The sequence below is a fragment of the Citrus clementina genome, unplaced genomic scaffold (assembly GCF_000493195.1).
Source record: "Citrus clementina cultivar Clemenules unplaced genomic scaffold, Citrus_clementina_v1.0 scaffold_8, whole genome shotgun sequence".
Lineage (NCBI taxonomy): Eukaryota > Viridiplantae > Streptophyta > Magnoliopsida > Sapindales > Rutaceae > Citrus > Citrus x clementina.
The window spans coordinates 18064942-18078979 of NW_006262022.1; the positions used below are offsets into that span (position 1 = coordinate 18064942).

Genomic DNA, 14038 nt, shown 5'->3' on the forward strand with positions numbered 1-14038 from the left:
AAGTCAATAGATAGATGTTAGGGTTCTTGCAGAAGTCAATGTTTAGGTGAGGTAAAGCTTCTTTTTACTTTTTCTTAGTTTTGCAGAAGCAATTGAATCATCTTTTAGGTCACAGCTAGCTAGCTAGCTGCAGCTTGTGCTCATGATTTTTTGACGGTGGATGCTTCTGTTGCTGCAAATATAGACACTGTGAGCCACTGGAAGCACCAAAATGATCATGATCATCAAGTTGTTTTCTTTTCCTTCTCTTTAATTCTTGCATCGATTTGGCTATCTTTTAAGTACATCAAGGATTGTGTTACTTTCTTTATAAGCAAATTGTGGTAATTGCTTTTTGCTTTTTAAAATCTGCTTTCATCATAGCATTTGCTAAACAACAATCCTTTTGAAAAATCAATGATTTTCTTTATTTTTTTTTTTATTAAAAATGGTGATCGATCTTGAACACTGTACAAATTAAAGGGTCAGTGAATCAGTCTTCTCTGGTTATGGTCTTTATGGTTTCTGTTCCAGTCACGTCCCTTTCATCTCTCTCTGGGTTTATTTTTTTTTTTCCTTGCTTTTATCATCTTCCTTGCAGTGTCAGTCACAAAAGTCATAAGAGAATTTAATTAATTCAAATATATATATATATAAATGGTGAAATATCGATCCTTATACATAATTGTAATTACCCAAAAGAGCTAGCCCAAAAATTATCATAAATAACAAATATATCGAGGAGAGCAAGCTAGAGCCTAGAGAGATCTATGCATGCATGATACATATATGGCAACAAATGTTCTTGTCTTTTTTTTTTTTGGGTAAATTTGTTGAGTTGATATGTTAACGCAACATAATTAATAACCCTTTTCTATTTTCAAGTTCAATTCCTGGTGTGTGTGTATTTTGTTAAATTTACTGAGTTGATAAGGTTACTTCTAATGGATCTCATTGTTTTGAGAATATATTAAGCCAGATCTAGGGACAAAAGTAATTCATCTTCTGAATAAACCATTTTTGCTTCATTTATATGTTCGATTAATTTATAAAATGCATGATACATATATGGCAGGTGAGTGTTCCTTGCTCAAGTTTGTTCAACATTGTGACTGTAAGATGTGGGCATTGTGCCAATTTGCTAAATGTAAACATGGTATCTGCACTTCAAGCAGTTCCTCTTCAAGACCCTCAGGTATATATTTAATTAATTAACATTCTTATTATGCCTGGCTAACTGAATTCTATATTGTACATGTATACAAGAATAAAGAGAAATAATAATGAAAATTCTTTCTTTCTTTCTTTCTTTTTAAACGAGCAATAAAGAAAGATTTATTAAGACAGGAGGAATGCATTTTTTTCAGTGATTGATCAGATTTCCTTTTTATAATTTTCATTGCAAGAGATAACATATGCTAGATTTTTCACAAAATAATAACAAACAATTATATATATATATATATATATATATATTCAACTTTTCCTTGTTGGGGTCCTTAGGCCAATTAAATTACAGAAATGCTTAAAACATTAAAACATTTTTTCCCGTTTTTCTTTATTTATTTATTTATTTACTTGTCTGCTGGAATGAAGTTGCAGAAACAACACATAAACCTAGAAGATTCCATTACTAAGGATTGTGGATCATCTTCAAAATGCAATAAGTTTTCTTCAGCATTTGAGATTGCAGAGCATGAAACTCCTCGAATGCCTCCTATTCGTCGTTAGTAATCGATCTCTGATCTTTAATTATCTCCATTAATTTCTTAAATTAATAGCTAGGCCTATACTCACATGGTAAAGTTAATTTATGGATATTTTTATGTGCATGCGTATTATTTGATCTTATAGTTTGTAGCACTATTAGCAAAGTGCAGTACGTGGAACAAAAAGTTTAAATGCGTAACCAACAAACATAGGCTTAATTTATGAAAGGCATGGCAACTCTGGCAAAAGTAAATAAATAAGCAAAAGCTGAATCATTTCCAGAACTCAAATCTCCAATATTTGTTAGATGAGCATTTGATTTTTCTCTCCGTTCATATATGCATGGTCCCATTTGAGATGGTGACTTTACATTACAAATTTGAGTACTCATTATTAACTATATTGACAGTGCCATCAAACATCATAAACACAAGATATTAATTAAACCACATTATTAATTACCCCAGAGCATGTAAATGTAAAGTCATAATTTTAGAACGAGAAATGATATTTAGACAGAAAAATTAGATAGAACGCTAACAAAAATAATTGTACACCAGGCCCGTCAATACGACTGGTGTACTATTATTTTTATCTGTATTTTGTTAACTTTTAGTTTCTTTAATATTTGTCTTTTTCAGCTAATTATTTTTTAACATATTTTTCTAATGGACATGGCATGACGTCTTTGTACACTCTGAAGAATGCAGAATAGCACAAAGACTAAACATGGCTGTCAACATAAAAAACACTAGGCTTCCCTTTTGATAATTTGGGTTTTTGGGCTTGATGTGGCTCATCATTCGTACAAATAATACTGTGGTATGTGGAATCCGATAAGGAACCGCAAATTAAAGCAAATCATGGACCGCTAGGTTTTTGACAGAAGAAATATTACTGACTCTTATGTTATTTAGTTGATGCTATAAAAATAGCATATGGTCATTATGAAGGTTAAGTCTCCACTTCAAATTTACTTCATTTGTTTTCCAAAATTCTAGGCCTAGCTATAGGTCATCAAAATATTGCATTTGCAGTATTTGGTCTTCTATTATAAGTAAGCTCACTTGAGATTCTGAACTGCGTGATGAATGATGTAGCCCCAGAGAAGAGACAGCGAGTTCCTTCTGCATACAATAGGTTTATCAAGTAAGCTTCAAATCTTAATGTTATATATATATTGCTTTGCTCCTTACTCTTTTTCCCCCTTATTTATTTATTTATTTTTTTGCAACAGGCTAATTAATGAATAACTTAGACTGTTCAATTAAATCTTGCCATGTGTTCCCTTTTTTTTTTATAACTCTATTACATATTGGGTCAAATTAAAATAAGTGTATGCATCAAAATGTTTTTGGACAGTTCTACAGGCAAATAACGTGGCGTGTTCATCTCATCTATATAAATTTTTGTGGCGTGATTAAAAGTGTTTTGAAAACATTAAACATAAAATGTAGTAGGATTATCTTAATCTTTTACTTTGAAACATTATATACTACATTAGATATATATAAGAAATTATTAGGATCCTGAGTAGATAATTTTATTATGTTGTGATCTGGATCCATGTCACAAACAAGTTGAATCTGCTTTCAAATATTTGAAAAAAAGTCTTCCCCCATTTTTGCATAAAGGGGAACTTTAATTTCTTCACCACAGTGGTTTATCGTCCTTATAATGGATAGTTCCCATGGTAGATTTTAATAGTTGTTTCTTATTACTTTGCAGGGAGGAAATCCAAAGGATTAAGGCTAGTAACCCTGACATCAGCCACAGAGAAGCTTTCAGCACAGCAGCAAAAAATGTAAGCTTGTGTTAATTTAATGTTGCAAATAATCAATAACTATCCACTGCCTTATCTGATCTTTACACGTTTTATATGGTTTGTTGGTCGAGTTTTTCTTTCTAGAGTTATTTACAATTATAGTTTATAAGTAATCATATCTCCTTTATGTTATCAGCATCAATGTTGAAGTCATACAACTAGATTTAATAGAATGGATGGATCGTTGTAAGGATGGGAATTCTTTCTTAATATGAGCAAAATATTAAAAAATATAATCTTGTGATTGGTGGTTAAACTCAGAGAATTCTAACTCATTATTGTAAACCCAAGACCGAAAACTCTTATTATTTTAAAAAAGTACAGACTTATGGATCACCAAAGCTATAACCAGTGAGAGATGAGGTGTTAGGAACGTTACATATACCCCAGTTTAGGATCAATTAATTATGCTTTCTATCTATCTATATATATATATATATATCTTCATTCTTTCCCCTCAACGGCTCTCTTAGCTGGGTGCTTAATCTTCATGTAGCACCTTGATTTTTTTTTTTCCAAGGGAAAATCAATCTTGATCTTTTAAACTTGACATTGTCATTTTTTTTTTCCTTTTAATTTGTTAATTGGAAGTAAGTATACTTTACATGTATACTTCCAATTCTTGTATCTGTCTCTTGACCAGAAAAAGAACAAGAAACTAATATTGAAGAATTATATCGAATTTCTCCATTCCTATATTTTCATTATTAAAAACATCTAAGCTTGAAATTTCAAGCAAAAACTCTCTGTGTAAATAATTTTTCCTGTGTTTTTGGAGTCAGGAACTTAACTAGCGTGAATACTTGAAAGGGGTTACAGTTTTGTGGCTGGTTTTATTATGACAGGAGACATTGATTAATTAATGAGTAATGAGTGTGAGATTTACATACCCATAGTCTGATTTAGAATCTGACATGTAAATATGAAAGTTAATGTGAAGAAGTATGCATCTGGAATAAAATTGCATTAAGTCTTGGATTTTGTGTTGAAAATAGACTGGCTCTCTTTCAATCATGTTTCTTTGACTGAATCTTTGTTTGTGTTTAATTAAGTCAAATTTGTTATGCAGTGGGCACATTTTCCTCACATTCACTTTGGATTAAAGCTGGATGGCAACAAGCAAGCAAAACTAGACAAGGCTGCAGCCTACGCAGAGGGCACTCAAAAGTCCAATGGATTCTACTAAAAACATCTATATAATAAGTATATGATGTGAGTAGATGCATGCAGCTCGAAGCAGAAGTCATATAAATAGTGTAGAAGCATGCAGAAGCACAAGTCATATATAGAGATATCTATCCATTGTCTATATATATATATATATGCGGTTCCGTACAATTATTGAAGAACTGAATGAGAGGTTGATTAAGTCTCCCAATAACCAAATTGGGGGATGGCCTCTTGAAAAATTGTCAACTTAATTATTATGTGTTGTAATGAGTGTATGTGGTTCTCTGTCTTAACTATTCGAGAAGCGGTTTTCTATTCTAGTGATTATTGCATTCATAAGTGTTCGACTTTTGTCATTTTATGTTACAGCTTTAGTGAATAACATTCCACTGAACAATGTGCATTTGTTTTGATCACAGTTACATAAATTAGATAGCCACGTTTTATACGGTAGATGTAGAGAGGACCACTTAGCCAATATGAATTTTCCACGATTTGGTGCTCCACTTTAGAGGGATTCACACCCCCTCCATTTTGAGAGTGGATTTTTGTTATATGCCATTGCTATTTTCAATTTTTTTTTTAAAGTAAAAAAAAAGCATAAACCCTTAAAAAGAGGAGGTAAAAAGAGAAAGTCAAGAAGATCTTTAAGCAAAACAATAGTAGTATTAAGCTCTAAAAAGCTCCATCACGTGCAGGCTCTTGGGAAAAAGAAAAAAGAAATCCAAGCACAAATAACATGGAGTGATTTGAAAACAACGACATAATTATTCTGATACTCTTTTCTATAATCCTTGTCACCAGTGGCCGTGCGAGAAATACAACACAAGGGGGATTAAATTATATAGCATTACAATTTAATTTTTTTATTATAAAAGATTAAAATTTTAAATTTCAGTAATAATGTTTAAATTCAATAATTGCTTATTTACAACTTTTAATGGTTTACTAGTTTATCTATTAATAATGATACTTAGTCATTGGTTAAGATTTTCTAAATATCCTGTTATTTATCCTATGATGTAGATTGAACTCATTAGTTCGCTAGTATTTAAAATCTTGAAATTACTTTGAATTTCATCATTAATTGTTTAATTTGATATGGAAATTAACAATGAAGGGAAAGATAAGCGAAAATATTTAATACACAAATAACAAATCCTAACGTTTTAGAGAAGAAAATAGGCTTTTAAGACAATTGATGATAAATGAATTATTAAAATAAAAATAATTTTAATTTTTTTTAATCAACTCCCTTACAGCACCACGTGGCATGAAAAAGATGACGTGAATTAATCTCGCTCATATATGAGTTTGTCTTTGATACTATATAAAAACACGTGAAGTTAAATCATTCTAAAATAAACTTGTTTATGATATGAGAATCGTCTCAATTCCATCATTATTTTTATCTAAAAATTATTCTTAACCAATGTAAAATAATCTGTTTAACGTCAATAATAAGATTAGTTAGATGATGGGACTACAACATATGTGTTTAAATTTTTTAAAAACAGATAACAAATATTTGATACAAGACATAAAAATCATGCAGACAATAAATAACTTTGATACACCATACATTGCATTGGGATGCACAAAACAACTTTTATAATGCATAGGTTGGCCTGTGTAATCATTCAAATATTCTTCACAGATCACTGACTACACAAATCCTTCCTTACTTATTATATATTATTATTGTGTCTTTCTTTTTCTTTTTCTTCAAATTTTAGCAGCCTTAGACCTGAAAATCCTAAAGTTTCTCCTGATTTTGTGCCCTTTTCATTTTAAGGAGGGCACTTCCTTGAAATAATACACAAACAACATTGAAACTCTTTAAATGGCCAAGCAAAATTATTCAAATAACTAGTTATCTTTACTGTGTTTGTCCGACGGCTAGACATATGACCCAGCTCAAGAAACAAGCAAAAAGATCCCAATTAGTTTATTCGTTAATAGTTCACTTAACTCACTGCATATTTCATCCTCAAAGAGAAAGTCCCCCCCCCCCCCAAAAAGAAAAAAAAAAAAAACTCATTGCATATTTCAGAATTTTAAAGCATTATTTTTTTTGAACGTGGTACTATTTATACCAAGACCTGTCGATATGGCAATGAATGATAATGCTTCAGTCACGCTGACGTGCTGATACAACCCTAGCGATGATAAGTTTACTGTTTGTGTTGTGCTGGCACTGTAGAACGTAAACAATAATGTTGTTCGTGCTGTGATATCTTCTTAGTGGCACAGTGTCATAAACGACGACATGTTCGATTTTTACTTTCTTAATTGGAAAAAAAAAAAAAAATCAATTAAACCATTGTTTCGTCCTGCCAGCTAGGTTTTAGTCTGTTTTAACATTTTCCTTTGCCTGTTTCTTCAACAAGTTGATGGTTGTCATATTTCTCCAACATGCATGAATACATTCATTCATTTGAACTTCAAATCTTTTTATGTATGCTTTGGTTAATAAAATTTTCAGTCTGAAACAAGATTCGTTACAGCAATGCGTTCAGTAACTTCTTTTGACTGGATACAAAGAAATTTCGATAAATTAATAATCTTGATTAAATAATAAAATATGTGTTAAATCAATAATTTTACTAAATGCATAAGATAAATTATTTTTTCAAACCCTTTAGAGTCCAACGAATTAATCAAATACACAAAATTAGTAGTGAATAAAATATAAAATTCATAACATTAAAGAGGTTTTTTTTTTCACAACTTTAATTATATGAATTATACTTTATGCAAAATATGCACCTAAAGTTCCTTATTTTTTCTTTGTTCCTAAATTGAACTCAACATCATCCTTAATTTTGTGTGAGTATGCAGTACGTTTGGTGTGCTTGTGCATGTTTGTGTGTGTGTGTTAATGTAGATTTTTTTGTGAATACTTTTTTATTTATATTTCTCATTATCAAAAACTTCTACAATAGTGATATACAAATTGAATAAAGAAAGAAAGATATTTTATAATTAAAGATTCCCAATTAAGTTATTCTATTACGATTTCTATATATATATATATATATATATGCCAACAAAATTCTTTTTAAAATAAAAAAATATCTTTCTAAGTTAATAATAAATATTAATTAATTAATTAATTAAAACTATTCGTTTATTAATAAATTAATAGCTTTATTAAAAAAATTATTTTTGTAGTATTAATAATATCATTTTATAAAAGCTTTGCTGTTTATAGCGAGAATGAAAAATCATGTGCTCGCAACCTAAAGAGGTTAGCAAAATATTCCAAAGTAAAAGATAATGAACAGTGAAGTGGAATTTGTTGTCAGCTGGGAGAGAGGCTAATAAGAGTACAGAATCTGTAATGTCCAATCATGTAGTGGGTGTTTTGGAAGTAAGCGGATTGTTGTGTATTTGGTGTCTTGTCACAAAAGATCGAGGTGACATGTTACTTTGATGGGAGTGTCATGTCACATATAATTTACAAAGACAGTGAGGTAGCCATATGCTTTAGCGTTAGCGGCAAGGCTCTCTCTCTCTCTCCCCACTCCTCTCCCCTCCCCCCCCTCCCCTTGGCTGCAGCAACAGCAATAGCAGACAAGCTTTGCTCAGTTAGTCAGTAATGACATAACCTTTTCTCGTTGCGAACATCAATGCATGCTAGCTCTCCATATCCCCACTTCATTTGCATTTGCCCCACTTACTCTTGCATCTTTTTGCTTTCCAATTTTTTTGTCTTCTTGGTCAAATTCTTAATTATATATGTTAGAGCTTCACTTTTCTTTTCCTTTTTCTTTAAAGTTTTTGGAAAAAGGTGATATTCGAATCAAACATATCATTTCTTCCTTTACTAATTTCTTTCATCTTCAATATTGTGTCCAAATTTCCTTGGAAATTTTCGTTATTGTTAGGGTTTTTCTAAATTATATTTATTGAAAGTTATATAAGTAGGTAAAATATGGTAAAAAATGAGCAACAAAATAGTAGAATCAACAATATACTGGGTCATTGCAAAAATTCAAGGTTTAAAGAAGAATTTCAAAGTCTTTAAAGCACAATATGTCCCTAGAACATGTAATGAGTGTGCCCACTCTTTAGCTATTGAAAAATCTTAATTTGTTGTTTGGGTGGAGAAATTTCCTCCTGAATTTTTACAAGTGTTCACTTCGTTGAATTAATGAAAGTTTTACTTTCTTATAAAAAAAAGTAAATAGTAGATGAATTTTGTTTAACTGTTAATTATATGGAATGTGACTTAAACTTTATTATTTTAGACATCTTCTAGCTACTAAATAAAGGTACTTTAGAGAATTTTCTTTGCTATTTCAAGAAAATAAACTAAAGGTGTATTTGGCAGCTTACATTACACTACATTTAAACACCGTTTTTATGCTAACTCAAGTTCACCTACAATGTCTAGTTGTATTCCACTACATAAAAAATGTGACTAATGTAATGAAAGGTGCGTGAAATAAATCTATGGAGAAGTAATGTTTAAGCTGAATTGTTTTAAAATACTATTCATATTGTAAATATAATCATTTAACTTTTATTATTCAATAAATTATAATATATACTAAATATTAATTTATATTTGTATTTAAATAAAAATTTAATTTAAATAATAATTTAAAATATTAGCAAACTTAAATATTTAACAAGTAAATGATAATGCATTATTTTACTTTCATTACATAAATCATTTTATTTTTTTTTAAATATGTAAAAAGTGTGTTAATTTTGTTTAAATATTTATTATTTACTAGAATATTAAATTTAAAAAGTAAACTTAAACTAAACAACTATATTCGACGTTAATAGATAAAAATAAATTTATAATAATATACTACAAATTATATTATATAATTATAAATATTATATTTTGTACAATATAGTATTAAATTATACGATATTATAATAACTAATATTTAGAATTAAATTTTTATTATAAAACTATAATATAATTTATTAATAATATTATACTACTTTATTATTGATAGTAATTAATTTAAAAAATTAATAATAAAACCCTAAATATTAATAAAGTTAAATAATATTAATTTAATTTTTATATTAATATAAAATAAATATTATTTTATATAATATAGTCCATACTAGACCAAGCATAATATTGCATTACAACTTTATACAAAATACCTTAACGTAAGGTACCATAGTGTAATATTGTTAATGCAATACAATGTAATGCAATATAATATGTTAAACCCACCTTAAAAGTCTAAAACTCATTCCCAATAGACGTAATATTTCATGAGTGGATTTGAATTCGAAACGTCTTGAACCATTAATCAACTAATACCGATGTAATAATCATTGATCTATCCAAAGTTACCAACAATGTATTGTATATTATTACATTCCCCTTTATAGACAACAAAACTTAAAAACTTTCCCATTTGCTTCTTAATCACTTGCAGTTTTCGAGAAAAAAGTTAAGCAGTTCATGAAGGAATTAGTGAAGGATACATCCATTTTGTTCCCATTTAGCTTACATTGTTATTAAAGTAATACTAAACTTATTAAGTTGGGATATTTATGTGTCGTTTTTTAATAATTAATTAATACTATACATCCGGCAATAATTTTACTGGAGGCACGTCAGCAGGAATACAATCAATATATCTCGTCTAATTTGGTCCTGTCTCCAGACAAATTGCCAAATTAGAACCATATCTGACTATATATCTGTGATATTAAGTTGGATTTACACTAATTTGCTTTCAGGAATCAGCCCTGAGGACTACCGCTAGCCAGTAACAAACCTACAATAGACTAGTCGTCAAAGCAAGAAATGGACACATATAATGTTGATTATGACTGAAGCTTATGCATTGAGTAATTAGAGACTGATATGAAAATGAAACTATAGTGAGATTTCCGCCATATCTAGTTTATTATAGCTGGCTGCCTCTATCAACTATATATTCAAGCAAAAATACTAACTAAATGTGGTCCTTTTAATTTATAAGGGGGGGTCAAATGCCCTTCACAAAAAGCTACTTAACATATATATATGGTCCTACTAATCACAGGTGTATTGCATTAATTAGAGTCCGTTTTTCACTGTATTTTAATTTGATCCTCACTTTATTATTATAATGAGAGCCTTCTGTTTTGATAATCATTCTCTCTCTTTGCGCATCATAAATAAATAGAGTGGTGAATTAACAACGAAATAATTTGAAACAAGTCCGTGGTAAAATATAGGAAGTCAAAACTTGCGGAAGAAATCATGCCAAGGAAAAAAAAAATAGTTACCGAACAATTTATTGCTTTGAAGAAAGGCAAGGGAAGATCTGAACAAAGACAAGTCATGTTATATAGGTTTTATGTCTACCCTTCTCTTAAAAAAGAATAAATTATACAAAAAGAGCTAATATTAGCTATTTGAATATTAAAAGAACCTGAGTTGAGATCCTAAGAGAAATAAAGACTAAAAAATTAGTTTGAATTCTATCCACCCTTCCATCTTAAAAAAAAAATAATTATATAAAAGAGAGCCAATATGTTAGCTATTTAAATACCCAAAACATGTATATTTAGTTAGTTTAGTTCCATATTTTACTTTGAAAAGAAGGTAATTCCAAAAAATTAATTAGCAAATATGATTATGTACAAAATAATTAAAATAATTGAATCTTGTGATGTTTACATACATTTATCCAATACTCTAATGTCGAGTTTGTCTCTCTAACATTACTATTTATAAAAATAACCCAATAAATTACTCTTACATAAGCATTTAAAATGATAAGTTTTGTCTGCACAAGTCACATTAATGTTGCTGATGATGACTATTGGTCTTGTTTAGAAACGAAAAGTAAAATCATTGGGATTACGTGATGATTTGTAAAGTACATATATTTGATAAGATTGATGTGAAATTCATCTGATGGAAGAAACCAAGTGTCTCGTTGTATAGACACTATTAGGGTTTACTTATTTTTTTATTAGTGCTTCAAACTTTCCTGTTGAATTTCTCATTGTAGTTGTATCTCGACCAACACAATTGAAGAATACTACTGATAAAACTTGCATGAGATTTTCATTTTAAATTGACCATGTAAAAGGGAAGATCTTCTTATTTTTATTTTCAATGATGAAGCATTCTTACCTTAATCTATATATTTATATAAAGTTGGGACTACAAGAGGTGATGTGGCATCACCATTTCTTATCTTTGTATTCATATAAGTTGGGACTACAATAGGTGATGTGGCATCACCATTTCTCATATTTGTACATTCTCTATTATCTAATAAATAAATAAAATTTCTTTCAGATATTTATATAAAGTTGGGACTACAAGAGGTGATGTGGCATCACTATTTCTCATTTTTGTACATTCTCTATTATCTAATAAATGAAGAAATTTTTTTTTTAAATTTGACTTTTCATCTTCTCATAATTAATTTGACTGTTATTACACAATCAATATATAATAGTTCCTCAAAAGACTCATTATCTTCTCTAATTGAAACTTTCTTGATCATAAATTAAGCAATAATTTATAAACATTTTTAATCACTCTTCTCCTCTGCCTCACCTTAATTTGTAAATAGCAACAAAAAAATATGATATTCCATGTAAACATAAACACAACATAAAAGAACAAAAAATAGCAATGGCTCTAAACCATGTGTTTTTCATTTTGGCCCTCACTTGCCTGATTATGGCAAATATTGCAAATGCAACCAGCATGAATGATTGTCTCAACAACAATATAAAACCAGGCTACGATCTTGCAACAAGACTTGAAGCTAGCGGAGGCCTAACTAAGTGCTGGAACGCGTTAATGGAGCTGAAATCATGCTCAAATGAGATCGTTATATTCTTCCTTAATAGTTAGGCTGATATTGGCCCTGATTGTTGCCGCGCTATTGATATCATTACTCGTAATTGCTGGTCTGCAATGCTCACCTCTCTCGGGTTCACTGCCGAAGAAGGGAACATACTGAGAGGTTACTGTGATGCATTTTCTGCTCCTTCTCCAGGTGGCCTCGTGGTGATATATCAGCCTCAGGTTTTCAAGGTTTTGGGTTAGACAAGGTGCATTTATGGCACTTCTATTTCTGTGGTGTTAATTTAGCTAATGCAATTTTAAATAATAAAAAAAGTCTTTTTGGTTTTAGCTTTATTTTTTCATTTTTTTTGGAAGTCTTGCCTCTTAATCGAATAGAATAAATAATTAAAAATAAAATAAGAAAAAAATGATAATACTAATTTTTTTTTCAAAGCCGCGCAAAGCGCAGTTCTATTTTTTAATTTAACTATATTTATGGTTGCTTAACAACAATTTCACCACTACTTTAAGATACCCTTGGATTCTCTTCTTAGATCATTGGTTTAAAACATTGTCATTAAATGATTTAGAATGAAAGAGAAGGAATGGCAATGGCCTTTTCTAAAGAGGAATACCCCCTAAGAATCACTGTCTAATCTCTAATCTATGCCTTTTTCAAGAAAGAGTACAGGGAAAACATATTTCAATTACATTCTTTTTCATAGTTATAAGAAAAATTATCAATTTACCGCTTAACTTTTTATCGAATGTTCAATTTAGAATTAAAAAAATTTGACAATAACTTTGAACCACCCAAGTTTTTAGTTTTTTATCAATTTACTACTCAACTTTTATCCAAAGTTCAATTTAGAATTAAAAGATTTTGACAATACTCTGAACCACTCAAGTTTCTAATTTTGTATTAATTTAGAGGGAAAATGCTACCTAATGTTGATTTTTTATTTTTTATTTTTTATTAAGTAGGGTGTGTTTAAACAAATTGTGATGAGAATTTCACTTCCATTCTTTTTTAAAGAGACAATGATATTTAACTGTTAAATATTTCCCATATTTACCACTTATAATAAAAAAATCAGTAAAACTGTGTTATTGTTGTTATTATTATTATTTCTACAGTTTTAAATTTAGCAATATATTATTAATAATGACTAATTGAAAATAAATTAAGAAGCTCAATAGTGAAAGTCAGAAACATCACCTACTTAAATGCATGTCCTTCTACCATTTATAATTGGAACTCCAGCTTAAAGTTTTTTTTTTTAATTTACCAGTAAATTTTGCAATTAAAAGCTTGCTAAAGAAACAAGTGTAATCTATACTTTATGCATATCTTTCACATTATTTACAAATTTCTAGTGTTAATTTCTTCATTGTTCTTCTTCTGGCATATGATTCCTTTTCACATGCACATTCATATTACTTCCAGTCTATTGACTTAATGTCATCCCTAACATGTGCCCCTATGCTCTTCAAAATAGGCATTGCAAAATATCCGACCCGTTTCGATCCAAAAATATCGGGTTTGGATCGGATCGGGTTGTTAATTAAAT

The 14038-nt window shown here is 29.5% G+C and overlaps 1 protein-coding gene and 1 pseudogene across 2 annotated transcripts in view; both read left to right on the plus strand.

The window, feature by feature from the left end:
• LOC18035037 (putative axial regulator YABBY 2) overlaps positions 1-4977 on the plus strand; it is a 6125-nt gene extending 1148 nt beyond the window's left edge. The window contains exons 2-6 of one of the 2 annotated variants that reach the window (XM_006423997.2): positions 1055-1174; positions 1576-1705; positions 2790-2838; positions 3418-3493; positions 4584-4977. In XM_006423997.2, coding sequence (XP_006424060.2) covers positions 1055-1174; positions 1576-1705; positions 2790-2838; positions 3418-3493; positions 4584-4700 — 492 coding nt within the window. In that variant the 3' untranslated portion in view covers positions 4701-4977. The remainder of the gene's footprint in view (positions 1-1054; positions 1175-1575; positions 1706-2789; positions 2839-3417; positions 3494-4583) is intronic. The other variant, XM_006423998.2, reaches the window with a different exon arrangement.
• A 7331-nt stretch (positions 4978-12308) lies between these two features.
• On the plus strand, positions 12309-13123 carry LOC112096436 (annotated as a pseudogene).
• Positions 13124-14038: the final 915 nt, after the last annotated feature.